The following is a 26424-nucleotide window of genomic DNA, read 5'->3' on the forward strand; positions in this document are numbered from 1 at the left end:
AGAATAGTAAAGCATAAGTAACAGTTTTTATGGTCAGTTCCATAAAAACTGGTAAACAGCAAAAGTTCCTTATCATGTCATACATAACTCAATGGGCCATTTTTATCCGCAATCAGAATGCTCAGATCTGGGTTTTGATTTTTTTTTTTCGCTTTCAAATACAAGCTAATTAGAGGAAGAAAGCAGTAGGTGCTGAGATGATGAGAAGACAGCTGCAAGTTCTTGATGAGAGGAGGATGACTGGAAAAGTGGTACCAGACCTGTGACAGGAGGGGCAGGTGATAAGTCTGTGAACATGAAGGAGTGGTACAGGCAGTCTCGGGTTCCCTGCCAGGGAACATTCACTTCTTTAGTCCTGGGTCTGCTGTTTTACTTGAGATGATGTTCTTAACAGGCTGAGGTAGAATTTTCCCTGGCATGACTTTCTTGGACAGTGGGATCTCCCTTCTCATTGTGTGGGCCTTCTCACTTGTTCTTCTCACAGGTTCAGGGTCTGAGGTGCATTCAGGAGCCACAGACGATTCAGACTTGGGTTTGTTTGGGATCCCAAGAACTTTTATTTTGCAGAACTTTATTCCTACAGCTCCTTGCACACCGCTCATACCTGGATTTGGAACTGGAAGGTCTTTCTTGGGCCTTTGATGCTGTTCAGGATTTGGATGCAGAGAGGACAGTGAGGTATTTCTAGGCTGCAGCAGGTCAGACAACTCCTCCATCCGGGCCTCGTGCTCCTTCTGTGCATCTCTCCTCCTCCTTGCGGAACGATCCCACATCACCTGGTGCAAAAACTCAAAAAACCCTGTAAGGAGAAAAGATGTAAAATGAATCTGGGAGCCTTGTGAGGAGTGCTGACAGGTAAGCACTGACTTTAGGGCTTTAGGAGCAACCAGCATTACACCTGCTGTGCACTTATTACTCAGACCCCTATTTCAGGGTTGCAGGGGAGAAGCTCAGGAGCAATGTCGGTGAAGAATACCTGAAATGCCCAACCAGCAATAAATATTACAGTGGACTTCAAAACAGCATGGGTTGAACACGTAGTAGCAAAACCTGCAAGGAATGGCAGTTATACCCCAGAACAGAAAGATGGTGTTGGGAGTAACTTGCATGGAAGAGATGGCCCACCAGTGATTTCTGGAACTACAATATACCACCAATCACTATCAGTTCTAAGCAGTTTATTAAGGAAGTAGTTACAATGCACTGTATCTTGGTTTACATTTTTATGTGGCAGTGGCATAGCCATGGGTGGGCCAGGGCCCACTTACTTAGGGCTTAGGCCCACCCAACAGTAGCACAAGTTTAGCGGTAGCTGGTGGGGATCCCAAGCTCCATCAGCTGAAGACTTCCGCCTAATGGTGGTAAAAACTCTACTCTCAACGATACCGGAACCTGCGCATGCTCAGTTTTCAGCACATGCCTTTGCAGACTGCCAAGGTGGAAAGAAGCGTTTTCCTGCCAGCTTAGATATTCTTTGAGTGGTGGAGGGGGGAGAGAACACTTGTGCCCACCCACTTCTTGCCTAGGCCCACCCACAATCTGTTGTCTGGCTACGCCCCTGTTATGTGGTAAAGTATTTACAACTACTTCAAGATACTGAAGCTAGACTAGTTATTGGTTCTAAACAGTGAGATAGTGACACCTATTAAAAATGTCAGTAACAATGTATCACATTCAGATCTTGTTCATTGCCACTTGTTGAAAAATACTCAGTACTTGACCGATTGCTTGTTCCTTATCCTATGCAGGTTTTGCTTTTCACAGCAGAATCTTCTGAGGCTATAATTCATTTGGTAGGTATGCACTAGTCTTCTGTCATATTTCAGGCACCTTTCATTTGGAACTCTTTTTGTATAGATCTTTAGCTATTTAGGAAAGTACTAAAGTTGTGATTATTTTTTCTGGACAAGGTTTGCTTGCTTCCAGGCATGGATGGACAGACTGGATAAACCATATGGTCATGATCTGCCTTCGCTTTTTCTGTTTCTATTGTATTATTTTTAGGTAAATTTTTGTTTTAGAAATTGTCTTATTTTGTGTAGTATTTGAGAATAGTGTTAGAATTAATTTTATGTATTAGAGTCGATGTATTTATTATTTTATTGTAAATCACTGTATATCAAAGAAATAAAAATATTAATTGGATTGGGTGACAAATTACAACCTATACTTTTATGTATTAGAATTGATGTATTTTAGGGCTGTTCATTGAACAAAAGGTTTAATGACACAATTAACTGTGATTAGAATTTTTTAATCACATGGTTAAATCGCATAAAGTGTCCCACCTCACATTTTCACCTGTATCGTGCAAAATATAGACTGCAGATGTCAATTCTCAAAACTGGCATATTGTACTTCAGTTACTAAACTGAAAATAAAATAATTCTTACCTTTGTTGCCCAGTGATTTTATTTTTCTAATCATCTTATTCCCTGTCTCTGGTACTGTTCCTCTGTCTGTGCTCTGAACTCAGGGCCTCCTCTCTCCTCACTATTTCTTTTCTCTCCTCCTCTCTTCTTCACTTCTCCCCTATAACATCTTTCACATTCATCTTTCTGCTATTTTTCTTCCTCCTTAGAGGAGAGAGCAGCATGATGCAATGAATTGAGTTAAAATTATAAGTGGGAGTTAAAAAGTTTAACACGATTAATCGTGTTGAATGAACAGCCCTAATGTATTTTTTATTTTATCAAAAAAATAAAATGTAATTGGACTGGATGACAAGTTACAATCTATAAGGTACAATCTTGTATCTATAAGAAAGCATTGTGGATAGTGTCAGCTACAACCTAAAAACACATGGCACTATTTTAACTAGGTTAGTGGAGGGACACTGGAGAGGGGCCTAGGTGGTGTGCATTCAAATTCTCATATGGTGCCCATCAACCCAAAGTGAACAATGCATTGCTGGGCCAAGTGGAAGGTCTTTATATGCCATCAATTAAAATAGTTGATTACTAGAAATTATTTGTCTTGTTTGTGTGCCTAAACTAAAGAGGTTCATAGAGTAGAGTAGTGACTGCCTATGTATGTACAGACATACAGTGCTATGTATGTCTAGTATCCAGTGTACCTGAATGTAACTCACCTTGAGCTACTACTGAAAGGTATGAGCAAATCAAAAATAAAATAGTAGTGCTATAGCACAGCATAAGAGTAGGTATAAAGAAGAGGCTGACCAAAACCAGGTTCTTCAGTTTCTGAAGAAACAATCTTGTGGCCAAAATCCGCTACTTGGTTTTGGCTGAAACAGAAAGCAAAACAGGCTTAGGCCACTAGACCACCTGGGCGGGGCTAACAGGTGCAGGAGCAATCCTTAGTTGCTTCTGCCTCTGCTGCTTTCACTGTCAAAATGGTTGCCAAGACCTTCAGCTGCAGTCTGACCAGCCATTTTGATGGCGATGGCAGGGGTAGGAGTGACTGGAGATCACTTCTGCTTCGATTAGACCACCTGAGTTTTAGAGGGGGGAGGGGTGGGACACAGCCCAGAATTTTGGTTTAAGCTGAAAATGAAATGATGCCAAGTACGGATTTGGGGCCAGTTTTGGTACCGAAACTGAAATGTGGTCAGCCTGTAAAGAGAGGACATACTAAGCTTTTCATTGTTTTTCTCTTTGGAAAATTGCAGTGAGACACAAGGACATGACACTATGAGTGGGTGAAATGTGAACCAGGAAAACAGCTATTGTTTAATGTAGTTTTAATTCTAATAAAACTCTAAAAGTAAAGTACAATCATAAATCAAGCATAATAATAGTGCAAACATATAATCCAGTGCCTAAAAAATGCAACTATAAGGCAATTGTACCTTTGTCTTTATTTAATGGTATAGAGGCTTCTGTAAAGTCATGGTCATCGCTATCAGAGTTGCCATCGCTCTTGACAGTCTGCTCTTCACTCCCTTTGCCTGGAACAGGCTGCCCATCTAATTCTTGGAGGAGGGGCAGGGTCTCCACCATCTGCTCCCTAAAAGAAAGGAATGTGTTATACAGAACATCCACATAGAAGAGACAGAAGTATAGCTTATGTTTGGGGGGTTAGTTTATGCTTCTCTTTTCTTTCCCAAAAGACTTTACAAAGCTGACACTTATTTCTGAGCCAAAACAGCAATCTCTGTTTCTCCAAGTGCTCAGTGTTTCTTTCGCACACATGCTGCAGGTGTGACTCAGAGGCCAATGCTCAAAGCCACACGCAGATGGGTCCACAATTCAACAGTAATGCAAAAAAACTAGCTCAGCAATGCTTGAAGAAATACACATTTAAATTTTATGTGTGATTAATTTATGCTATTAAACAGGAAGTGGAAAGAGGAATGTGGCTGACACATGCACAGAAAGGTTTAGTGGTAAGGGTGGCTCTTGTGTGCATGTGCAGACAAAACCAGAAGCACCTCACAAATATTACTAGCACATCATATTTTGGCACAGAACAGGCATGGATGTGTGCTTTTACTTTCTGTTTTGCTCTGACACACATGCATGTCTGTTTCTTCCTGTCAGTCTTTAAAACTTGCAGGAGCCTCCTACTTGTTAAAGAAGACAAAACTGACAGTTCAGTGTGACAAATTGGGGCAACCTTCTATGTTGCTCCTGACCTGGCAAAAACTTTTCATTCTTATAGGCCATCATTTCCTTCTGTGCATTGAAAAGGAAAGGGGAAAGGGAAATGGGACTTGATATACCGCCTTTCTGAGGTTTTTGCAACTACATTCAAAGTGGTTTACATATATTCAGGTACTTATTTTGTACCAGGGGCAATGGAGGGTTAAGTGACTTGCCCAGAGTCACAAGGAGCTGCAATACTTATTGATCTCATTACATTTTATTTATTTATTTGTTACATTTGTATCCCACATTTTCCCACCTATTTGCAGGCTCAATGTGGCTTCCATAGTACTGTTAGGCATTATAATAATAATAATAATTTGTCTTTACTGCACATGTTAACACCAGCCATTGAGCCCTCTGAGCATTTGGTGCATAATAATGTGTGGGCAAACCTGGTGTTAACTGAATGTTAACGCTGGTGGTAGTTTTGAGCATCGGCCCTTCTGTGTCTGCACACTGTAGTTCTATCTAGGGGTCCTTCACCTGTAACCTTTGTGCTTTGTGCACCCATTTCCTGTTAGATGAAGGATCAGGAGGCTTGGAGGCAGTTCATCTGCACAAAAAACAAAAATTGGTAAAGGTCAGTCAGCAATTATCTCATCAGAGAAAGCCCAGGCTGTGGGCTTCTCAGAAACAGGATAACTTCCCAACTGTCACATATCTCTGAGGAACTCTCGCCAGCAGGATAAAACCTCTTCTAACATGGAAATCCCTGAGGAGTCCTCACATACAGGACAAACTCCCATAAACCACACAAGATTCCCAAGGATCCTCATATACAGAGTGGACCACCAGCTATCACACAGATTCCAACGAGGCCCTCACATTTATTGATTGGGATTTATTAACTGCCTTTATGAAGGGATTCGCCCAGGGTGGTGTACATAAGGTACAGTTTAACATATAGGATGGATGCCCATCTATCATATACTCCTGAAGGTCTCTCATATATAGGCTAGATTCCCATTTATCACAAAGATCCCCAAGTGGCCCTCGCTTATAGGACGGATCCCCATGCAACACTGAGATCTCTGGGCTCTTACTGATAATATGGCCCTTTTAAGAATTGGTACCTGGTTCTAGTCTCTCAATCTGGTTATAAGACAGGTCCAGGAATTGCAGGCGCTGTAAGGATGTCAGGTTCTCCACATTACTGATTGCATTTCTAGCAAGAGTAAGAAAACTGAAACCAAGAAGGAGAAGTTAGATCTTACCTGCTAATTTTCTTTCCTTGGGTCCCTCCAGACCAGACCACATATGTGTGTTTTTGCTCTCATTTATTTATTTGGATTATTTACCACCTTTTTGAAGTAATTCACTCAAGGCAGTGTACAGTAAGAATAGATCAAACATGAGCAGTAGGCAATTAGAGCAGTCAAAATATTCAAACAACAATACAAAGTATGGCATGGTATACTGCTTGCAATGACAACACAATATGTACTAGAACATTATAATTGGTAGTGAGGGGTAAGGCAAAGTTGTAACATATAGATGGGCAAGAAAGTACGAAGAATCAGAAAGTAAGGTGATTGATTTGAAGAAAGTTGCACGTGAGGTCAGAGAGATGGTTAAATATTATCTCTGCTAGGGTAGGAGTGGATAAACATGTCCCGCTGCAGTATGTGCAGCCCGAGTCGATCCTTATGTGTGTGAGTGACACTAACAAGTTAGTTACTTCTTCCATTAAAGGCTTAGTTGAAGAGCCAAGCTTTCACCTGCTTCCCGAAGTAGAGGTAGTCTTGTGTTAAGCAGAGCCTTTCAGGCAATGCATTCCAGAGTGCGGGGGCTACTCCAGAGAAGGCTCGCTTGTGGGTATCACATCATGTAATGTCTTTTGGAGAGGGTGTAGTTACTACTACTACTACTACTATTTAACATTTCTAAAGCGCTACCAGGGTTGCGCAGCACTGTACAAATAACAAAGAAGGACAGTCCCTGCTCAAAGGAGCTTACAATCTAAAGGACAAAAAGTGCAGTCAATCAGGATTGAGGCAGTCTAGATTTCCTGGATAGAGGTACAATGGTTAGGTGCCGAAAGCGACATTGAAGAGGTGGGCTTTGAGCAAGGATTTGAAGATGGGTAGGGAGGGGGCTTGGCGTATGGGCTCAGGGAGTTTATTCCAAGCATAGGGTGAGGCAAGGCAGAAAGTTAGCAGCAGATGGAGACCAAGAACTACTGGTTTAATGATATCACCCTGTATAGGGTCCTGTGCAGTTCACAACCAGCCAATATTTCTGTAACAAAGCAATATAGCATCGTATCTCCTCACCAAACAAGAGGGCAAAGAAACAACTGATAACTGTGCCATAAAACCGTTCCTCAAGAACCAACAAATTAATCCCGCAGCCTAGCGGGATAGACCCTTCTAGCTCCCCAATATGAAGCAGTTTGCTTTTCCTTGCAATGCTTACAGGCTACAGGAGGGTTCAGGACTGCTCTGGAGGGACTTGAGGAAAAACAAACGGGCGAGATCTAATTCCTCCTTTTTGTCCTTTCAGACCAGTCCAGATGCATGAGAAGTACCAATGCAGTATCTACTGAGGGAGGGACCTAGAGAACCCTGCTTCAATATGCTTGCCCCAAAAGCTGCGCCCTGCCAAGCCTACACATCCAGTCTGTGAGTGGCAAACAATTCAGAGACAACGAGGTGGCCCTCAATTATCCAGTGGCAGAACCAGGCTATTCTATACCCAAAAGGAAACCTGTGTCATAGTCAAGTCAGAGCTTTAGGCACAGCCCGCCCCTGAACAATGTAGGTCAAAAGCCATGGTCTCTTCAATCTGGCAGGCCATCGTCACTTTCAATGCTGCCTCAAACAGGTGATGTAACTACCAGAACTCCTTGGCTCTCTTCATGTAACATTGCAAGGCCCACTGTATATTCAACCAATGAAGCCTTCTTGCAGCCTCACAATCTCAAGTCTCCCAAAAAACTGGAAGAGATATTGACTAATTAACCTGAAATGGGGACACTGCTTTTGGCAAAAAGAGAGAACCAGACAAATAACAGCCTTTCCTCTGTTATCACCGGGAAGGGCTTTGACAAGAAAGGGCGTGTAATTCCCAAGATCCTTCTGGCTCAACGTATCACCATGAGTAATTCTGGGGCCAATATTCAGACCACGGGAGTTAGACTGGCTAACTCCTGCAGTCGGCGCTGAGCCCAGATATTCAATACCAGGCTATTTCCAGTGACTGGCATTGAATATCTGGTTTATTTTTGGCCAGTTTAAACATAACTGGCTAAGTCGATATTCAGACTTAGCCGGTTATCTTTAAAAGCAGCCAAAGATATCCCAAGTTTTCACCTGGCAAAATATGGGCTGCTAAACCGGCTTTAAAAATAGGTGGATAGCTGGTTATACTGGGCAATATAACCGGTTAGCTGCTAACTGGGGATATTCAGTGGGGGATAGCCAGTTATCCCTCCGATAAATATCAGCGGACAGCTGGTTAAGCGCTATTTAACCAGTCAGCAGCTGTTCTGGCCAGTTAAATAGCGCAGAATAAGACAGTCTTCAGTGTTATGTCCTTAAGGGATGCCTCCCAAACAGGCTCAAAGAGTGCTTCACCAATGACAAGAGAACAAGGCTTAGGTCCCATGGGGGCACCACCAGATGCTTCATACTTTCAAAATCTGACAAGCATCTGGGTGAGCTGCCAAGAGATCACCCAGCACCAAACCTCTAACACACAGTGGCCACTCTCTGCTCTCAAAGAGAGCTCAAGGCCAAACTCTTGTCCAGGCCATCCTAGAGAAAATCTAAAATGTCTGACAGTGGAGCCCGACAGGGACTAATACTACAGTCCTGGTACTGTGTCTCAAATGTCCCCACACTCTTGACAAATGACAGAGAAGTTGACCTCCTTCGAATACCACAGAGTCAATATTACCTGACTGGTATATGTGTTATGTTGTAGCAGACTTATCACCCGCTAACTCCCTCAATTTGATATTCAAGGCGAGATATGATAAACAATTAAAAAATCAAGAAATTATAAAAATTTCAAGTAAAAATAACAATATAAACAAAAACTATGTCACTAATAAAATTAATCAGATCTTATTAAACTGAAACAAAGCTTTATGAAAAGAATAACATTTCACTAAATGTAATTTTAAAGGAAGAATATTCCATAAACAACCTATCAAAAACAAAATAGAATGAGAAAATAAAGCCTTGAATCTAACAAATCTAATCAATGGAAAAACCAAAGATAGTTGATTGCAACTCCTAGGAGTCACAGTAGAACTTAGAATTTTCAATAGATAGGACAAACCCTCCGAGCTATTGTCTTCCAAACTTTTAACACCTTAAAACGGATCCTAGCCTGTACCGGCAGCCAATGCAACCCCTCCAACAGAGGAGTCACATGGTCACCGCAAGACTTGCAAAAAATAAGTCTAGCAGCTGAATTTTGGATCGAATTTTATGAATCAGTCTAGAAGTTATACCTAAAAATAAAGAATTGCAATAGTCAAGTAAAGCTAAAGTCGAAAGTTGCACAATAATTCTAAAATGATCCCTCAGAAAATAGAAATTCAAAAGGCGAAGTTGCTTCATCTTAAAATAGACTTTCCTAACCAAACTATTAATCTGAGGTTCCATAGTTAAAGAGAAATCCAATAATATCCCTAAAACCTTTGATACCCTTTCAATATTTAATTGAATTCCATTACTGAGTTGAATAGACTGTGGAAGTTAAGAGTAATCCATAAAATTCTAGGCTTGTCAGCATTTAATTTGAGGTGTACAAAGGCAAACCAATCTCTGATCCTCCTAATACAATAATCAATGGCAGAAGAAACAAAACCTATATCACGACTGATAGGAATCAACACAAAAATATCATCAGCGTAGGATAACATAAGCACGCCCAAATCCACGCGAGCTCATGTATAAATTATCCTCTCTTGCTCTCTTAAAAGCCAGGCTTTATGACAAAATGGAGGAGTGTGGTAGCCGTGTTAGTCCACTCTTAAGGTTATCAATAGAAATCAAACAAAATAAAACATGGAAAAGAAAATAAGATGATACCTTTTTTATTGGACATAACTTAATACATTTCTTGATTAGCTTATAATAATAATAATAATTCCGGAATCTACATAAGGCATTCTTGAATATTGGCAGTTGTGAACCAAATTAGGCTGTCAGTATTTTTGTAAACTACAATGAAACAACAAATTGAACATGTAACTCCATCACGTCACCCAGTATGATTATATCATCACTCATCAGCTGCTGCAATAACACAGATTGCAAAAATTTTGACAGAAAGCAAGAATCCCATACGATATTCACAAAACTGCCAAACTAAACTAGAACCAACATTTGAAGGGTGGCGTTTGCTTAAGAAGAACAAAGGGCGGTAGTCTAACACAGCAAGCCAGAGAGGCTGAGCTTGTCTCCAAACATGATGATCTCTTAGACATCACTTATGCCAATGCTCTCAGAATGATGACAATTGCTGAAGACAAGGCATTCTTGCTGGCTCAATGGGAAAAGAAAGCAAGAGGATCAATGGCTGGTATCGGTGCATCATTAGCTGTAAAAGAGAAGCAGAATACTGCAAGACATCATCGAATGGAAGATTTGTAAAGAAGAGAAACTGAAACAGAGGTACTGATATCAAGTAGTAACTCTGGTGATGAGAATTCAGGCAGTACAATGGCCTCAAGATTTGGATTTTGGCTGAAAATACTTGTGCATTTTTTTGTCCAAAACCAAAACTGTTCCTCTCCCCCCCCCCCCCCCAAGAAGAGGGTGGGTCCTCCTGGAACAGTCAGTCATCTGACCCCAACCCATCTGCCCTCCCACTGCTCGAAGGACATCCCGGGGCTTACCTTTAAATGACCTTGTGGTCTAGTGGCATCTTCTGAGCAACAGCGATCCCTAGTCGCTCTTGCCCCTACAGGTTCCTCAGCAAAAATGGCTGCCAGGACTTCCCGTGGCAGCCTTGTGAGGTTACCATGTGAAGTCCTGGCAGACATTTTGGCTGAGGTACCTGCGGGGGCAAGAGCAACTGGGGATAGCTCTTGTCCAGAAGAAGCCACAAGACCACCAGGCTGTTTAAAGCAAAGGTAGATTTGGGGAGGGCCTTGGGGGGGGGGGGGGGGGAGGGGTATTTTCCTGTTGTCTCACCTTTGCTGGTCTGGGGCCTATACAAGCCTGAGCCATTCTTGTATAACTAATATGGATTCTACAGCCTGTGGCCTGAGTACATCTGAAACCATCAAAAACCAGCTTTCTACAAAAAAAAAAAAAAACTGCTTGGCATACCCATGATGACTTCATTCAAGGACATGCTGTTCACTGCAAACTAGCCTCCAGTTATCTCCTGGGAAGAGTGGAGGAGCTTACCTCACAGAGGACAGATGGCTCCAGGGGTATGAGAATTAAGAGGGAGGTTTGCTACCATCTGCCTCGTCTGATAAGAGTTTCTTTGCTAATTACAAGGTCTCTCTTCATGACCATGAATTCTGATGGACAGTATTACACAGTTTGTGATTGGTCCATAGGTATCATCTGACCCAAAAACATGCCAGTGTTTGACTGAAGAAGAAGAGGAGAAGAACAGAAGACCTGATGGTAGATAGATGGCTCTGAGAGGAGAGAGAGACTGATAGTCTAAACACCAGTGAACTGAATCCCTTGTAATAAGCTGACAAGGTCAGTTCCGCAGCAACACTGAGGCCTTACCGTACTGTAATCAGTGTACAGAGAAAAGACCTTGGATTTTATTCCTGGACTGAGACTGACTCACAGAAACGTCTGTTAGAGTCAAAGCTTCTGTTAAGAGTCAACGGTGGAATCCGATTCTTCATTCACTGTAAGTCTGCAATATGGACTGCGAGGTAAGAGAACAGGATTACTACCTACAGTCAGAGTTTGGTTAGTCTAGGCTTTTATCTGTAAAAGACTGGTTCATCTCTGGATTTGTGGTCCATAGTGAATTACTAGCTGCTAAGTGTCTATTTTGCACAATATATATTTGTTGAAACCTCTCAGAGTTATTTAGCTGATCAGATTTCTTTATATATATCTAGCTTGGTGCTAATCTATATTTTTGGTAGTGCAAGTTTATTTTTGTATTTTATAATAAATAATCATTTATTCCATTTGTGGCATTGTTCTTTTCGTTGGTACAGCTTGTCAGCTGAGCCTAAGGGCAATTAGGTACTGTCATATCCCTGAGCAAACGAGTCCAGAATAATTGCTTTTGTGTGATTATCTGGATATAGAAGTACCTACAGCTGGGAGGGTGAAGGGGTTGTATGGTCAGCCCTCTTTTGGGATGGTGGGGTGGAATGGGAAATGTTGCAGCAGCAGCTAGCCCAGGAGGACCTGCGAGGTACTGGTTTCAGTTTTGGCCAAATGCAAGTGGTGAATTTCTGCATCGTCTGGAACCAAAACCACCAGTTTCGTTTGGCTTCTATAACTGACATTGGCAGAACTTCACTAATTTTGTTGCTTTTCTACAGCATTGCTGCATTATAGATTTGTATATGGCAAAATGTTTGAATATGTTGCATAATTGATACAGAACTGATTTATGAAACAAACTTATGTTTATGAATTTTTATTAATAAATTTGTTATTTTCATCAGAAATGACTGAGCTGCCTCTAGATAGTGATTTAACTGAATTACCAAAATCTGTATTAAAGGGCAGGTAAATCAGGAACTGCACAATGTAATCTTTTGGGGGTTGTAAAACTGTTCTTTTTGTGAAACGAGGTGGAACAGTTCTTGGGGACTTTTGAAAATCGGCATTTTCACTCTAGTGCATATCTCTGTGTCTGTATTCTGTCTCTCAATGTATATTTGGGTGTGTATATGTGTGTCTGTATGTATCTGTGACTGGCAGAGTAGAAGAGAGAGTTTGAAAGGAGCAATTCCCCAACTGCTGTGTTTCACTCAATTGGGGGGGGGGGGGGGGGGGGGGAGCAATGTGATATGGGTAAAACTAAACCATTTGGAAACAACAGTAATGAAACTCATTCCTAAGCCAAAGCATTCAGAGTATGATGTCAATTTCACTGTATCAGAGAGTCTATGATGCAGAAACTGGAACTGCTTCTCACACAAAAATGCACTGGGCCATTTTTCGGGAGAGCTTACTTCTGTGGAATGCCCAGTACAATCTAGTCTATTTTTGAACTTGATGTATCTTTTCACTAGTTTTACCCCCAAGCTAAATTTGGTCCCATTCAGTTAAATCTTTGGAAGGTTATTTTGCCCCCAGACATTGAGAAAAATTCTCAATCTCTTATATATAATTTATTTACAGTGACTGGATGTTGGAGGAGCAAATACAGCTACCCAGATCTATATACAGATGGACAAGAAGATGGTGCTATCTGAGAGAAGGACATTAGCATAAAATAGCATGTTGTCTCACATGACCTTTCAGGATGAAGGCAAGGATTAATACTAAACACAAATTACCATAAGTTAGAAAGGACATCCAGGTGCTCAATCTTCTCAATTTCATTCTGAAACAAATTTGGAAGAAGCAGGTGAGAGCAGCAGGATAGCAGGAGACTTCTCTGAAACAGAGCAGATGTAAGAACTGATGGACGGCACCTGCTGTAGGTAGAGGCTGTGGATCATTCGTACAACCTTCAGATTCCCAATACTAGTAATCTTCTCTCTGTCCAATCGAACAGTCTGCAGCGAGCTCAGTGCCTGCAAGCTACCCAGAGAGTACATGAACGCATTACATGTGGAACTTGGGCCTCCAGGTAACTTGTATGCAGAATAGCAACCTGATTGGCTGGTTGTGTTCCACTGCAATATAATTTCTTATAACTCAACAGGAGACCCTCATCCTATCTCAGTGCACGGAAGACAAGATTCTACTATACTCTTGGTGCTGAGCTATGCCTTCTATGTGCTAATTCCTGGGATGGGTTCATCTGTAAATTATTTGCCACTAACTAGGCTGGCCTAATACAGTATTAATATAGTATCCTAATAAAATCTTATTGATTTTATTATAAACCACTCAGATATTCCTTTATGGGCGGTATATCAAATAAATATGAACTTAATGTTAGTATGTTAGTGCACTATAACACCAAGTAGGTATCACAGGTCCCATTGCATAAAGTATAATCTCAGCTTAAAACAAAACCATGTGGACACCAATTTAACCTTTGAAGACTCCCTCAATTTTACTATTTAATTCTTCACTCTTCAATTTCTTAAATTGGCAATTTTTTAATTTTTGAATATTATGAAAGGGAGGAAAAAAGCCTCAGCAGTCACAGGTTAATGCTGTGGAAACTGGGCACTGTTCGTTTCACCCAGTCACTCTCAACGTGAGAACCACAGCTTCCTATTGACTCAGACCAATCATCGGCAAAAACCTCCCAGCAGTCTTTTTCATTTATTTTTCAATTTCTTCACAATTCATGCAGCAAACATACGATGAACTCGTGTATCTAATGTCCAATCACACAGCAAAAAAAAAAAGCACTTAACTTAAACGTGCTCCATCTTCAACCTGATCCCAGCAGGGACCCGTTTCAACATCACAGGCTTCTTCAGGGGAAACTGTTAGTCTTATAAGCTGCGTGAAAAAGAAAACTGGTTAAATAAATTCACCTCATAACCCCACTAAGGCCCATACTCACTTTGCTGTTGAAACTTCATGTTTACAGGCAAAAATCCTTCATACAAAATGGCGTTGATGTTCAAAAACGCACCAGCAATGACATCACCGAGTGACGTAAAATCAAAATGGCTTCACTTTATTAACACAATCACATGAACACTGTCCATTGAATCCTATCATTTAATCCCCCCCCCCCCCCCCGGTTCCATAGAATGCAAGTGGTAAATCCAATGTTGTTCACATCGTAGCAATAAATTGTCCCAATCACCGCCTCTAGCGCTGGGAGAAATCTGATCTATCACATGACATTCAAAATCATTAAATTGATGTTGATGTACCGTATTATGTGCCACCAAAGGAGCTCCCATTCTTATGTGTAGTAAACTGTGACGGTGTTCATTCATGTGGATATTCAAGCTATGCTTAGTTTTTCCAATATATACTTTATTTTTTGCATATCCTTTCACACTACGGTGGCAATTTTATGAAGGGATTTCTGCATGTAAAGTGTGTTTTTCACATGGGAAATGGTAAAAAAAAAACACCATCATTAAAGTAATGTACTTAATAAACGTAAACTGCTTTAGTTGTACCACAGAAAGGAGGTATATCAAATCCATGACCTTTAATATGGGGCTTACCTTTCTGCGGTCTGTGCATAGGCGTTCCCAATGCTATAATTTGGACATAGTGGGGTGAAGTTGTGACAGATGTGAACACAGTATAGGATACATGCCCACATTTACACCTTCTTTGGTGCTCCGCTACTGGGGGGCATTGTACGAGCCTGTTTATAAAGACACATGTGCTCGATATAAAATGACCTGCCCCCCCAATACCAATTCCAGACTCCAGCTTGAGGTAAGTGCCCTTCACTTCTAAAATAACCTTGTGCTATAATTTGGTCTCTTTAGAACTAAGGGAAGGGAAAGGGAACTGAGACTTGATATACCATCTTTCTGAGGTTTTTGTAACTACATTCAAAGCAGTTTACATATATTCAGGTACTTATTTTGTACCAGGGGCAATGGAGGGTTAAGTGACTTGCCCAGAGTCACAAGGAGCTGCAGTGGGATTCTATATATAGTGCTGAAAGTTGGGCAGTGAAAAGGTCTACACTGAGCCCCTGTTCTATAAAGGGTGCCCGACCTTTCTAGAATACTGAGTGTAAGTCTGGTGTGCAAAGTTAGGCGTGGATTGGAACTATTTTATATACTTTTGGGAACGCCCATGACTCCTGTGGCCACACCCCCTTTTGGGTTGTGCACAGGAAAAGTTAGGCACCAAGTTATAGAATAGCACTCAGGGGAGATCTATGCACAACTTCAATCAAGTGCCAAATGGTGCTAATTAAGTGGCCAATACCCACTTCCTTGTTAAGTTGCGTAGGGATCTTGGATCTGTGTACAAATTCCGGCACCTAACTTTTGACGCTATATATAGAACGAGATTGGGTGGCAGAGCTGGTGGGGGGAGGCGGGGCTGGTGGTTGGGAGGTGGGCCTTGTTCTGGGCAGACTTCTACAGTCTGTGCCCTGAAAATGGCAGAAACAAATCAAGGTCAGGTATACACATAAAGTAGCACATATGAGTTGGGCAGACTAGATGGACCGTGCAGGTCTTTTTCTGCCGTCATCTACTATGTTACTATCTATATATATAAAAGGCACCACCAACGTTCTATGAAGCCTCCAGCCGGAAGTGTGAAGCGCCAGAGATATTCGGTTTCCCCATGAGTGAAGGAAAATAGCACAGCACGAAATCCCTCTCTCTGTAACAGTGAAGGACTCAGAGGGGGAGGGGAGAGAGATGCCCTCACTCTCTCTGTAACACAAACACAGAATAGCAGGAAACTTAACACTGAAGGACTGCACTCGAAGGGGGGAGGGGGAGGGAGAGAGGGCAGAGGGCAGGGACACACACTCCCACATGCACACTCTGAAGAAAACCTTGCTAGCCCCCATTTCATTTGCATCAGAAATGGGGCTTTTTTACTAGTGTTACTATGACACTGGAGCAAATAGATGACCCCTCGAGATCTGCAATTTGTATGATTCTTCAAAACATAAATCCTGCCATCTGCTGGATTTTGAAAGGAAGTGCATTCCTTTGTGACCGTACAAGTGTGGCACTGGCTACACTTGAAATGTCCCCTCGGTTGATCCACTTGCCGTGTCATCTGTAGTAACACTGCTGGACTCAGCAACTCCTTTAGGTTCTGTCCCCTGGAAAAAGCAACACCCAAAAAATGATCCTCAAAGACTGGAACAACTGGGATATTATGAAGTCACATCCAGTCTTTGAGGATCATACAAATTGCAGATCTCCAGGGGTCATCTATTTGCTCCAGTGTCTTTGCAATAAAGTATATATTGGAAAAACTAAGCATAGCTTGAATACATGACTGAACAACTCACAGTTTACTACACATAAGAATGGGAGCTCCTTTGGTGGCACATAATACGGTACATCAACATTAATTTAATGATTTTGAATGTCATGGGATAGATCAGATTTCTCCCAGCACTAGAGGTGGTGACTGTGACAATTTATTGCTATGATGTGAACAATGTTGGACTTACCGCTTGCATTCTATGGAAATGAGGGGTTTAAATGATAGGATTCAATGGACAGTGTTCATGTGATTGTGTTAATAAAGTGAAGCCATTTTGATTTTATGTCACTCGGTGATGTCACTGCCGGTGTCTTTTTGAACATCAGTGCCATTTTGTATGAAGGATTATTGCCTGTAAACATGAAGTTTCAACAGCAAGATAAGTATGTGCCTTAGTGGGATTGTGAGATGAATTTATTTAACCTATTTTATTATTCACACGATTTTCTTTTTCACGCAGCATATGAGACTAACGGTTTCCCCTGAAGAAGCCTGTGAAGTTGAAATGGGTCCACATTGGGATCAGGTTTAAGTGTTTTTTTTGCGGTGTGATTGGACATTAGATACACGGGTTTATCATATGTTTGCTGCAAGAATTGTGAAGAAATTGAAAAATAAATGAAAAAGACTACTGGGAGGTTTTTGCCGATGATTGGTCTGAGTCAACAGGAAGCTATGGTTCTCATGTTGAGAGTGACTGGGTGAAACGAACAGTGCCCAGTTTCCACAGCATTAACCTGTGACTGCTGAGGCTTTTTTCCTCCCTTTCATAATAATCAAAAATTAAAAAATTGCAAATTGAGAAATTGAGGCGTGAAGAATTAAATAGTTAAATTGAGGGAGTCTTCAAAGGTTAAATTGGTGCCCACATGGTTTTGTTTTAAGCTGAGCTTTTTGGTGGAACTGTTCAGAGTTTTTTGTGTTTTATAAAATATAACCCACAATGCATACCATGTGCCAACATATTTAGAATGCATTATTACAAGATGGATAGTTCACATAGTTTTGCAGAGAGCTAAGATAAATCATTTCCTATCACAGTAACACAACTCACAGGCTTTCGTGGCTCTGACTCTCTAAATGGATGTCCAAGTTGCGTTTGGCTATGAGGGAGGGTGAGATGGTTCTGGTGCTTCCTTGGGGCTTCTTCTGCATACCTGAAAACAACAGACAAAGGACAAAAGTATCCTCACTGGAGATTCTCCAGAGGTCAATGGCTGTCTTCATCACAGTGCTTTTTTTTTTTTTTTTGAGGGCACCTGTTATTCCAGCAAACTTCCCAACTTCTGCAGGTAATAAATACAGTTTAAAGTTTTAATACAAGGTTAGGGCTGTTTCAGGAAAACTCACCATGAAGACAGGGTTGGCTCTAGAATCTTCCTGTGCAGTGTCTCTCCTGCCACTGCTGTGAGGTTTGGGTGCTGCTGTGAAAACAGGGTGGCTCTGGCCTGGGCTGTGGTGGTAGGGTGTCCCTGCAGTTCTTGCTGTAGGGGTTGGGATGTTGTCACTCTTATTCTGAGGTTGAGTATCTCTAGCATGCATGTTATGTAGTAGCACTATCCCTAGCACCCTTGCTATGATGACAGTGTGGAAGCCTTGCAATGAGACAGGGTGTCTCTGACTTAAGAGCCAGGGGTGCTTGAGCACCCGCAATATTGAGCAAACCTCCTTGAGTGTGTCCAGGAAGGGCAATTTCCATCGGGTTTAGCACATCCAATCATTTTGAAAAGTTGGCTCCTATGGTCTCTGGCGCCCTAGCTGTGTGAGATTAAGGTGCTTAAGTTAGGCTGTCTCTTTGGTTAGGCCACTTACCTTCTGTAGGTGAGGGTGATCGGACTCGAAAGGTTTGCGATAATTAGTATTTCTAAAGTTCCTTCTAGAGCTGAAGCAAGAATCACTAGTCTCTCTGATCTGACCTTTATTGATACGTGATTGGCTCCAGTACGGTTGATTGCTGCTATATGATTGACTGCCGCACGGTCGATTGCAGAGAGCGTCCCTGTTGCTAGGAAACGGGCAGATCCAAATCTGCCCTGCGTAGGAGGGAGGAAGCGAAGGACTCTTCATTGAAGAGTGCCGGAGTTTTACTAACTCCAATAAGTGCTGTTTTAACGCTTGCAGGCCCTGAACCTTCACCGTACCGACGTTGGTCTGTTTCTTAGGACACACGGTTGCCGCATCGCGGGGCCGCCTTTCCTAAATCGTTGCCAGGCAGGACACTGATGATGAGCACTACCGCTTTAAAGCGGCTCGAGGCCCCCCGCCTCTGACGTCACCAACCACGTGCCGTTGCTGGCACGCCCCTTCCGCTCTATTCTTTTTCCAAGATGGCGGCGTGCATGGGACGGTGGAGTGCTGGCAGGCTGGGTGAGGACTGAGCTCTATAAAACTTTTCATTAAAGGGACAGCGGCTTACATGCGGTTTCTCCTACACGTGTATATCTATCTATCAATCATATAGCAGAATGGTAAAAAATGATTGCAGTTTTTTTTAATATACTGTTACCGGCTAAATTAGGTCCTGATATCAGTGCTGGGCTGTGTGTGGGCACCAGCATTGAATATCCAGGGCTTAGCGGATATGTGTTGGCCCCAGGAACTCATGTGGTAGTAGCAGTATTCAGCTGGGAGGGACCCATATAAGATACTCGGTAATTTTCTCCCCCTAACAGCAGAGTCCCCTCCTGGCACCCTTGCCTCGAGAATAGATGATCCCATCTCCACTTGTAGACACGCCCCCATCCAACCTACCAGTGATCTTGGAGTGGCAAGGGTCAAAAATGAGTGGTTTTCATGACTGCCTGGTCTATCCCAATAGACTACACATATATGGAAAGGTGACCTCTAGCAGTAGTATCCTGTGACACCTGCCAGAGGTTGTGGTGAGCATTTTACAGATGGAGCTGCTAGGAACAGGAACAAGTGGGGCTTGTTCTTGCCTGGCCTACCCCGCCAAGCCAGCAATTAGATTGAGGTAGTTCTAGGGCAATGGAATGGGGAGTCTACTGTTGAGGGGGTCAGTTGTTGAGGAGGTGCTAGGAGAAGGGGGTTGGGAAAGGGTCAGAATGTCGAGTAGGGGTGTCAGATCTTGAGGGGAATGGACCTTATTGTCGGGGGGGGGGGGGGATTGGACCTTGTTAGCAGGGGAGGGGGGATTAACTCCAGGCCCCCTACCCAGTAGTTATGCAGGTTCTGGCCAATATTCAGTTCCACAAACAAAATAATATCTGCTTTGCTTGCACTGGTAAAAAGCTTTTCATTTCAATCTTTTCGTTCAAATCTTTTGTTTAAATGGAGGAAAGACTTCAGTTTTCACAGCTCTACTAATATAGCATAGCTGCTTTTTGTTACATCATAAGTCAAAACCTCCTACTGTCCTTTAATACTTTTTGAAATTTTTGTGCTTATTTGTACAAGTCTAAGTTATATCACAAATCACTAACTTAGCTTTCATGAAGCAGCTTAACTGCATGGCAAACGCTCTACGGAGCCCCTCCGTTTCACTGCACATTTCTTCCTCAAGAGCTGCCAGCACACTGATAGTGCTTGAAACAATTTTTCCTTCTTAGTAGTCAGAGTTTTGCTTGCTCAAAACCTGTAAGAAGATAGCGCAGTGCTGTCATCTACGTAGCTAACCAGGCAAAGATAGGACTGCTCTTTATGCGTGCCTAGATGCCTGGTTAGTTTTGCAGGCACCAGCATATTTCCCAGCTCCTCTCCAACTCCACCTACAGAATGCCTCACTCCTGCCTGATTTTTAGATGGCCATCTAGTGCCATTATTCAGCCAACCCGCTGGCCCCAATTTAAGCAGGCAGGAGCCTTTCCTGTCTGCTTATATCACTTTGAGTATCTGGTCCAATAATTTTGCCAGTATTTTGTTTTCTTACATATTTCTTTTCCACTGCCAAGCACATTTCGGCACTGGCAAACTGGTCTATGTTGTATAGGCGCCATCCTCCAACAATGAACAGACCAGAAGCTGTTCATTGCTCTGCATTTTGCCACAGTGGATGCTCTTTATCTAGCAAAAGTAGGACTCTATGATTGTCTTTGCATATGTTATCTTTCTAAATCTTGACATTCCAAACACAGGCTGGATTACAGGCTCCAAGAACAGGAGAAGCAGAAATGGGTAAAAGCTGGATCCAACTGATCCAATACAGTGCACCTTAAAAGATCTAGAGAATCTGGATTTTAGTCATCTTAGTAGAGCCAGATAGAGTTACCGGACCTGCAGCATCTGAGAGAGCTAGAGGATCTGTATTTTGCCCATCTTAGTAGAACCAGATCCGATGCATTTCATATTAAAGGAACTGCCTTTTAAGATGGGTAAAAGCCAGATCCTGTGGATCCCCTGGCAGTTATGGGTTTGGCAGCTCCTTTAATATGGAATGCAACAGATCCAGAGGATCTGGCACTACTAGAATGCATAAAAGCTAGATCTTCTGGAAGCTATAGGTCCAGCAGCTCTTTCTAGCTCTACTAAGATGGATAAAAGCCTGTTCTAGATTTTTTAAAGTGGAATGTATCAGATCCGGTTTTTACCTATTTCCATAACCAGATATTTGGATTCTCCATTTGATGTTTTCTTTTTGTTGGAATTCCATATCAGCTGTACCCAGATGTGATGGTTACCAGTGAGTTGGAGGCTGTTCTTTGCTTCCTGACAACTTAAGGATGTGCCTAGGAGGTTTACAGGCATGGGTCTCACTAAGCATTCATGATAGTGGAAAGGGTCCCAAATTAGGCTTCAGTGGGTTTCTAGCAGAAATCCCTCTATCTAGTAGTAGTAGTAGTAGTATCTCACAGGATCTCTGAGAAGTTCAATTACTTTGTTCATCTAGTTTCTTCTGAGACATCACTATATGACAGGTTAAGCTTAGGACTGAGTTTTGGTGCTAGAAAATTAGATGTTACTCTGAAATGTATGGAGAAAAAGTGAATTTCTAGTTGGAGTAACTAAGGCTCACTGTCCCTGTTTAGCTTTTTGAAACTATCAGGGATTCAGATTATGGTCTTTTCTTTTGTTGTTTTGTCTTAGGCTGGCTTCCTACTCTGCAGAGTATTCGACATGCTAAAGCTGTCACTCGTCATCGCAAGGCCATGCACTTTGAGCGTCAGAAAATAATGGCTGCAACAAAGTACATTGCACCAAAACCTGCTGTTCCAGAAAGGTGTATTGTTCCCAGAATGCGAGCCAAAGATGAGGTATGGCCCAGGGGGTCAATATATGTTCTGCTTTTCTTCAGTATTTATTTAAGGCCATTAGAAAGTGTTACCAGAAAATTTGATCTACAATTTTATGTATATGCAGATGACATTAAAGTTTTTGTATTCTTTGGAACAGAAAACAGTGCTACTGGGAGGTGGCGTAGGATCTGGCTAGGAGCATTTCCAGATGAAGTGTACTAGGCTGCGTTTGGTTGCTATTCTTATAAAAACTCAGGCTAAGAAAACCAAAAGGAATCTTTATTTCTCACTGCAACAGCACAATAAATACTATTGGCTCTTGGCATTAGTAGTTTTATAGAACAGAGTCTAACAATAGGAAGGAAAGTTTTATTCCTCACTGTCATACAAAGGTCACAGAACAGAAAGGAAGAAAGAGTGAATGAAAGATTCTTAGTTGTAAAAAATTAGTTCTTACAAGGGGGGGGGGGAGGACACCCCCCTGGAAATAGGCTGTGGCAAGGATATGAAACTCTCCTGCCAGCCGGACTATTTCAGAGTCTCTCTTTAGATGAGCAGTTACATATATACCTTGCAAAGAATTGGGAAGTGGACCAATGACACCAGGAAGCTGTGACTATGGTAGTATATGATGAACAAACTGTAATGTAGACTCGACACAGTACTGTGTTTCGGCCACAGGCCTGCCTCAGGAGTCTTTGATGGTCTTGATATGGATAAATAATCTCAATATAAGCTGGTCTTGAAAAAGACCTTTACGGTCTAAACACAGAGTGAAAAGCAGAACGTATCTTCTTGCTTGCGTTTTGACTCCGTGGAATTTTGTGTTCATCCGTTTAGGTGGATTGCCTACCCTGTCACATATATACCATTCCCATTACAAAGGACCACCTTATATATCACCCAATCAGCAATTCTGCAAGTACTTAGGAGACCTGTGATAGGGCCCTTAGTGTCCTTGCCACACCTCTGTTCAGTAACAAACAGTTGGGATGTCATGACAGTAGGGGATCTTGTCAGTTTGTTTGTAACAAGACAGTTGGTTAGGATGTCATGGTAATGGTCTTGTGAATTTGTGGTCAGCCAGAAATTCCTGTCTTGCAACTATGAGTCAACTCACAGAAACACAAACAGAAATAAGCAGACCCAAAAGAAAAGGCCAGAAAATTCCAGAATAGATTGACTTTTGGATTGAATGGGGAATATTGGGGATGGAAGGCTTGGTTATGGAGGACATATGGTGGTGACAAAAATAGTATTCCATAGTGTGGCTACTATACATTTCCCGATTAAACAAGTAAAGATTCTGTCATACCTTAAGAAATGAGGTTCAGATATTGCAGTATTAGAAAAGACACATCTTTCAGGCCTTGAGCATAGGAAACTGAAGAGGGTATTGGGTAGGGGAAGGGCACCTTACAATGGCAGGCAGGAGGGCATAGTGATATTAGAGAGGAAGTGGCTAAACCTAGGTTCTATTTGTGGTAATGCTAGGAGAGTTACCGGGGGAAAAATCATAATATGTAATTTGTAAGCCCCAGGTATATACAATGATTGGTTATTTTCACAGTAGGATTAGTGGATCAGTATAATGGGTATCAATTGATATGTTACTACTAATCCTGTGCTGTTATTTCACAGGAGACTGGGCTGGACAGACTGAAAAAGAAACAGTTGGAAAAGGTGTTAACTGAGAATAAAATGATTGCGGTGTTTCAGAAAAATCCAGTGTCTTCAGAGGAGCTGCTTTTATTGCGCCACCGACTCTTGAAGCACAGCATCCACCTCAAGTTCTTCCCTAACCGGGTGAGAGCTGAGCCAGACATCCCCTGCATCATCTACGTCACATTTGGGAAGTCCTGATCCTCTTCTCTTGTGAATTAGATGGCTGTTTTTGAGCATGTCTGTGTAAATTGATAAAGGAGCATGAAGCAAAGAGATCATCTATAAATTCCTCCTTACCATCAGACCTAAAGAGAGCAATCATTAGCCCTGTCCTGATGAAGTCCGCATTGAGTTTAAATTCTTGAAACAGCTTTGGGCTGGTTCTCAGCCCAGTTTTAGGACACACCCAGCCAGCTGAGTTTTCAGAATATCCACAAAAAACGTGCATGAGTTAGATTTGCATACAAGAGAGGCAGTCCATGTAAATCTTTCTCATGCATATTCATCGTAGATGTCTTGAAAGCCTGACTGTGTCCCGAGGTCTGGGTTGGGAATCCCTGGTTTTGAGTAAAGTTTTGAAAAAGATGTTTCATATAGCTTTTTAGCTGGTTTAACTATTAGTCGGGATATTGATAGAGTAGCAGTGACTGATGAGGTGAAACAGATGGTCAATAGAGGGAGTTGCTTTTTTCTGATTCTTTTACATCTCTCTGCAGCCTTTGACATGGCTGATCACTGGATTTTGTTGCAAAGGGCTTGTTGATATCGATCTGGAGAAGACTGTCATTCTTTGGTTTAAAACTTCTAATAGACTGCTATCAACAGCTCATTAGAACAGCAGCTTTGCATTGTGGAGTCCCTGATTTACCTGCCGTTTAAATGCAGATTTTGGTAATTCAGTTAAATCACTAATATGTTAAATTAGACCATACCTCTTACTCTGATCATGATTATGCCTTTTGCAGCATAGTGTAAGCCACATTGAGCCTGCAAATAGGTGGGAAAATGTGGGGTACAAATGCAGCAAATAAATAAGGTGCGTTAACAGATTAAGTAGCGCGTGCTAAAAAGCTAAGAAGCCCATTTTATTCCCATGAGCTTTTAATATTTGGTACATGCTAATTGTTAGCGCACCTTAGTAAAAGGAGCCCTAAAGGAGTGTTTCCAATCCAGCTCATCCTGGCTGACCCTGAACAAGCTAAAGCTAAATATGACCAAAAGCAGAGGTACTTTGGGGAAGTAGCATAAACTCGTTGAAAATTGACCCCTTTGCATTTTATATCAATTAATGTACTTCGCCTAGTGCTTGTTTGGAAAGATGATGAAAAGTGCCCAACCACAGGTAACCGTCTGCACTTTAGATGTATTGAACAGGTGTAAAATCTCTCCTAGACCTGATTTGGATATTCACAAGCCCCCCCCCCCCCCCCCCCCCCAGTCTGTGTATAGAGCCCTTGGTTTCCCATATTGACCTGTGTGATAGCTGTGGTTGATCTACACCTTCCTTTTTCAGATTGTGAGAGAGCGCTTTTCTGGCTCCAAATACCAGAATCTGCTCCCTCTTTTCTTTGGCCACAACCTACTAGTGGTCAGTCAAGAAGTGAAGGCGAAGGAGATGCTACAGGTGCTGAGACGCACACCACACATCCATCTGCTTGGTGAGGAGAACGCAACACCCCAGGTCATTCAACCTGCTTTTGAATTGCTTTTCTTCTCTTTTTAAAAAAAGTTTTATTTTCTTGTGCTTTTCAGGGGCTTGTATTGAAAACACCATCTTTAGTAAACAAGGAGTCGTCAACCTTGCTAAAGTGCCTTCCATGGCAGCCATTCATATGGAGGTGGTGAGTAGTCTCACTCTGATGCTTTCTGAGACCTGCTCACTGATGACGAAGAGCCCTGTATATGTGACAGCTTTACTGGAGCAGTATGTGAAAGAGCAAAGTGAAAAGGCTGTGGAGAGACCTGCTAAGGCCTGCTAGCCAACAAACTTTCTGACTCCTACTGAAATTACATATAACACCTTGGAGAGAAATCTGGGCAAACACAGTGTAAAAGATTTGTTGGACTAATAAACAAACTCTGTGCCCTTGTCTTCAACTCCCCAGCACACCCCAGGCTTTCCTTAATACTCAGATAAAAATTATTTCAGCTGTAGATTTGTACTCATAGCTTATGTATGGTTATATAGGAATGTGCCTGGGTTGTGAGATTGGTGGACCATAAATGATTGCCATAAATGAAAAATGACTCCATAATGGACAGAATAGAAATCATTAAAACTTGATTTTCTCACTTCGATTTGTGCTTCTGTGGGGTCCCAGTTATTCCAGTCCAAACTGCAAGGATCTTCCCCAGTTGCCAGCTGTAGAGTGTGACCACTTGAATATTGCTCCTTATTCGGAAGAATTTTTGTCAGTGTCCCTTATTTGTATTCTGCCACCTTAAGCTGATGACTATTTACAAGATCCCCACCTAAGACTTGATGTACCAAGTGATGGAGATAATTATGTAAAGGACATTTTGAGTCTAAACCCTATTATAAAGATTACACTGTGGAATCCCTGATCTACTGCCTCTATAAGTGTAGAAATGGTAATTCAGTTAAAACACTAAGGCAGGCTTGTCCAACCTATGACCTGTGGGCCAGAATCCAGCCCACCAAGTGCTTTTTTTGTGTCCCTCGGAAGTTTGGCAAATTCTTGTGGTGCTTATAGCAGGATTCCTGCTTCCCCACAGCGACTCAGCAGTCTGTAAGCATGAGCTGCGCAGTGCCAGATGTTTGAGTTGATATTACGCAAGACTTGAAACCACAAGATAGACTGAGAGTCCCAGTGAGTCAGCTAAGTGCTGTATCAACGAAAGTTCTGTAGGTATGACCATAATGGTACAGTCTGATCAAGGAATTTTCAGTTGATTTAACTTTCAAATTCCCTTAGA

The 26424-nt window shown here is 42.0% G+C and overlaps 2 protein-coding genes across 5 annotated transcripts; one reads left to right on the forward strand and one right to left on the reverse strand.

The window, feature by feature from the left end:
* Positions 1-138: 138 nt before the first annotated feature.
* On the reverse strand, positions 139-18850 carry LRRC46 (leucine rich repeat containing 46). Of its 4 annotated transcripts, XM_030221316.1 has the most exons (9): positions 18443-18850; positions 17981-18114; positions 17685-17787; positions 13204-13312; positions 13066-13112; positions 5684-5793; positions 5094-5163; positions 3812-3969; positions 139-799 (listed from the first exon to the last, which is right to left on the reverse strand). In XM_030221316.1, exons 3-9 carry the CDS (start codon positions 17783-17785, stop codon positions 342-344), a joined length of 1053 nt encoding a protein of 350 aa, XP_030077176.1. In that variant the 5' UTR covers positions 17786-17787; positions 17981-18114; positions 18443-18850; the 3' UTR covers positions 139-341. The 4 variants fall into 4 exon arrangements, with proteins under 4 accessions (XP_030077176.1, XP_030077175.1, XP_030077177.1 ...); XM_030221315.1 differs by lacking the exon at positions 17981-18114; XM_030221317.1 differs by lacking the exon at positions 17981-18114 and having other exon boundaries at positions 18772-18833.
* Positions 18851-18923: 73 nt separating this feature from the next.
* MRPL10 (mitochondrial ribosomal protein L10) lies at positions 18924-25785 on the forward strand. Its single transcript, XM_030221543.1, has 5 exons — positions 18924-18997; positions 21674-21840; positions 23464-23628; positions 25001-25145; positions 25240-25785. The coding sequence occupies exons 1-5, from the start codon at positions 18958-18960 to the stop codon at positions 25464-25466; spliced, it is 744 nt and encodes a 247-aa protein (XP_030077403.1). The 5' UTR covers positions 18924-18957; the 3' UTR covers positions 25467-25785.
* Positions 25786-26424: the final 639 nt, after the last annotated feature.

This window comes from Microcaecilia unicolor, chromosome 12 (assembly GCF_901765095.1).
Source record: "Microcaecilia unicolor chromosome 12, aMicUni1.1, whole genome shotgun sequence".
Lineage (NCBI taxonomy): Eukaryota > Metazoa > Chordata > Amphibia > Gymnophiona > Siphonopidae > Microcaecilia > Microcaecilia unicolor.

Excerpts from the sequence above, each read along its gene's own strand:
- LRRC46 (XM_030221315.1), bottom strand. The coding sequence starts at position 17,785 with ATGCAGAAGAAGCCCCAAGGAAGCACCAGAACCATCTCACCCTCCCTC. Across the intron at positions 13,113-13,203 it reads ACAGCCTCTACCTACAGCAG|AATGAAATTGAGAAGATTGA; the intron begins GTGCCGTCCATC and ends AATTTGTTTCAG. Across the intron at positions 800-3,811 it reads ACCATTAAATAAAGACAAAG|GGTTTTTTGAGTTTTTGCAC; the intron begins GTACAATTGCCT and ends TTCTCCTTACAG.
- MRPL10 (XM_030221543.1), top strand. The coding sequence starts at position 18,958 with ATGGCGGCGTGCATGGGACGGTGGAGTGCTGGCAGGCTGG. Across the intron at positions 18,998-21,673 it reads GTGGAGTGCTGGCAGGCTGG|GCTGGCTTCCTACTCTGCAG; the intron begins GTGAGGACTGAG and ends GTTTTGTCTTAG. Across the intron at positions 25,146-25,239 it reads ACCACACATCCATCTGCTTG|GGGCTTGTATTGAAAACACC; the intron begins GTGAGGAGAACG and ends TGTGCTTTTCAG.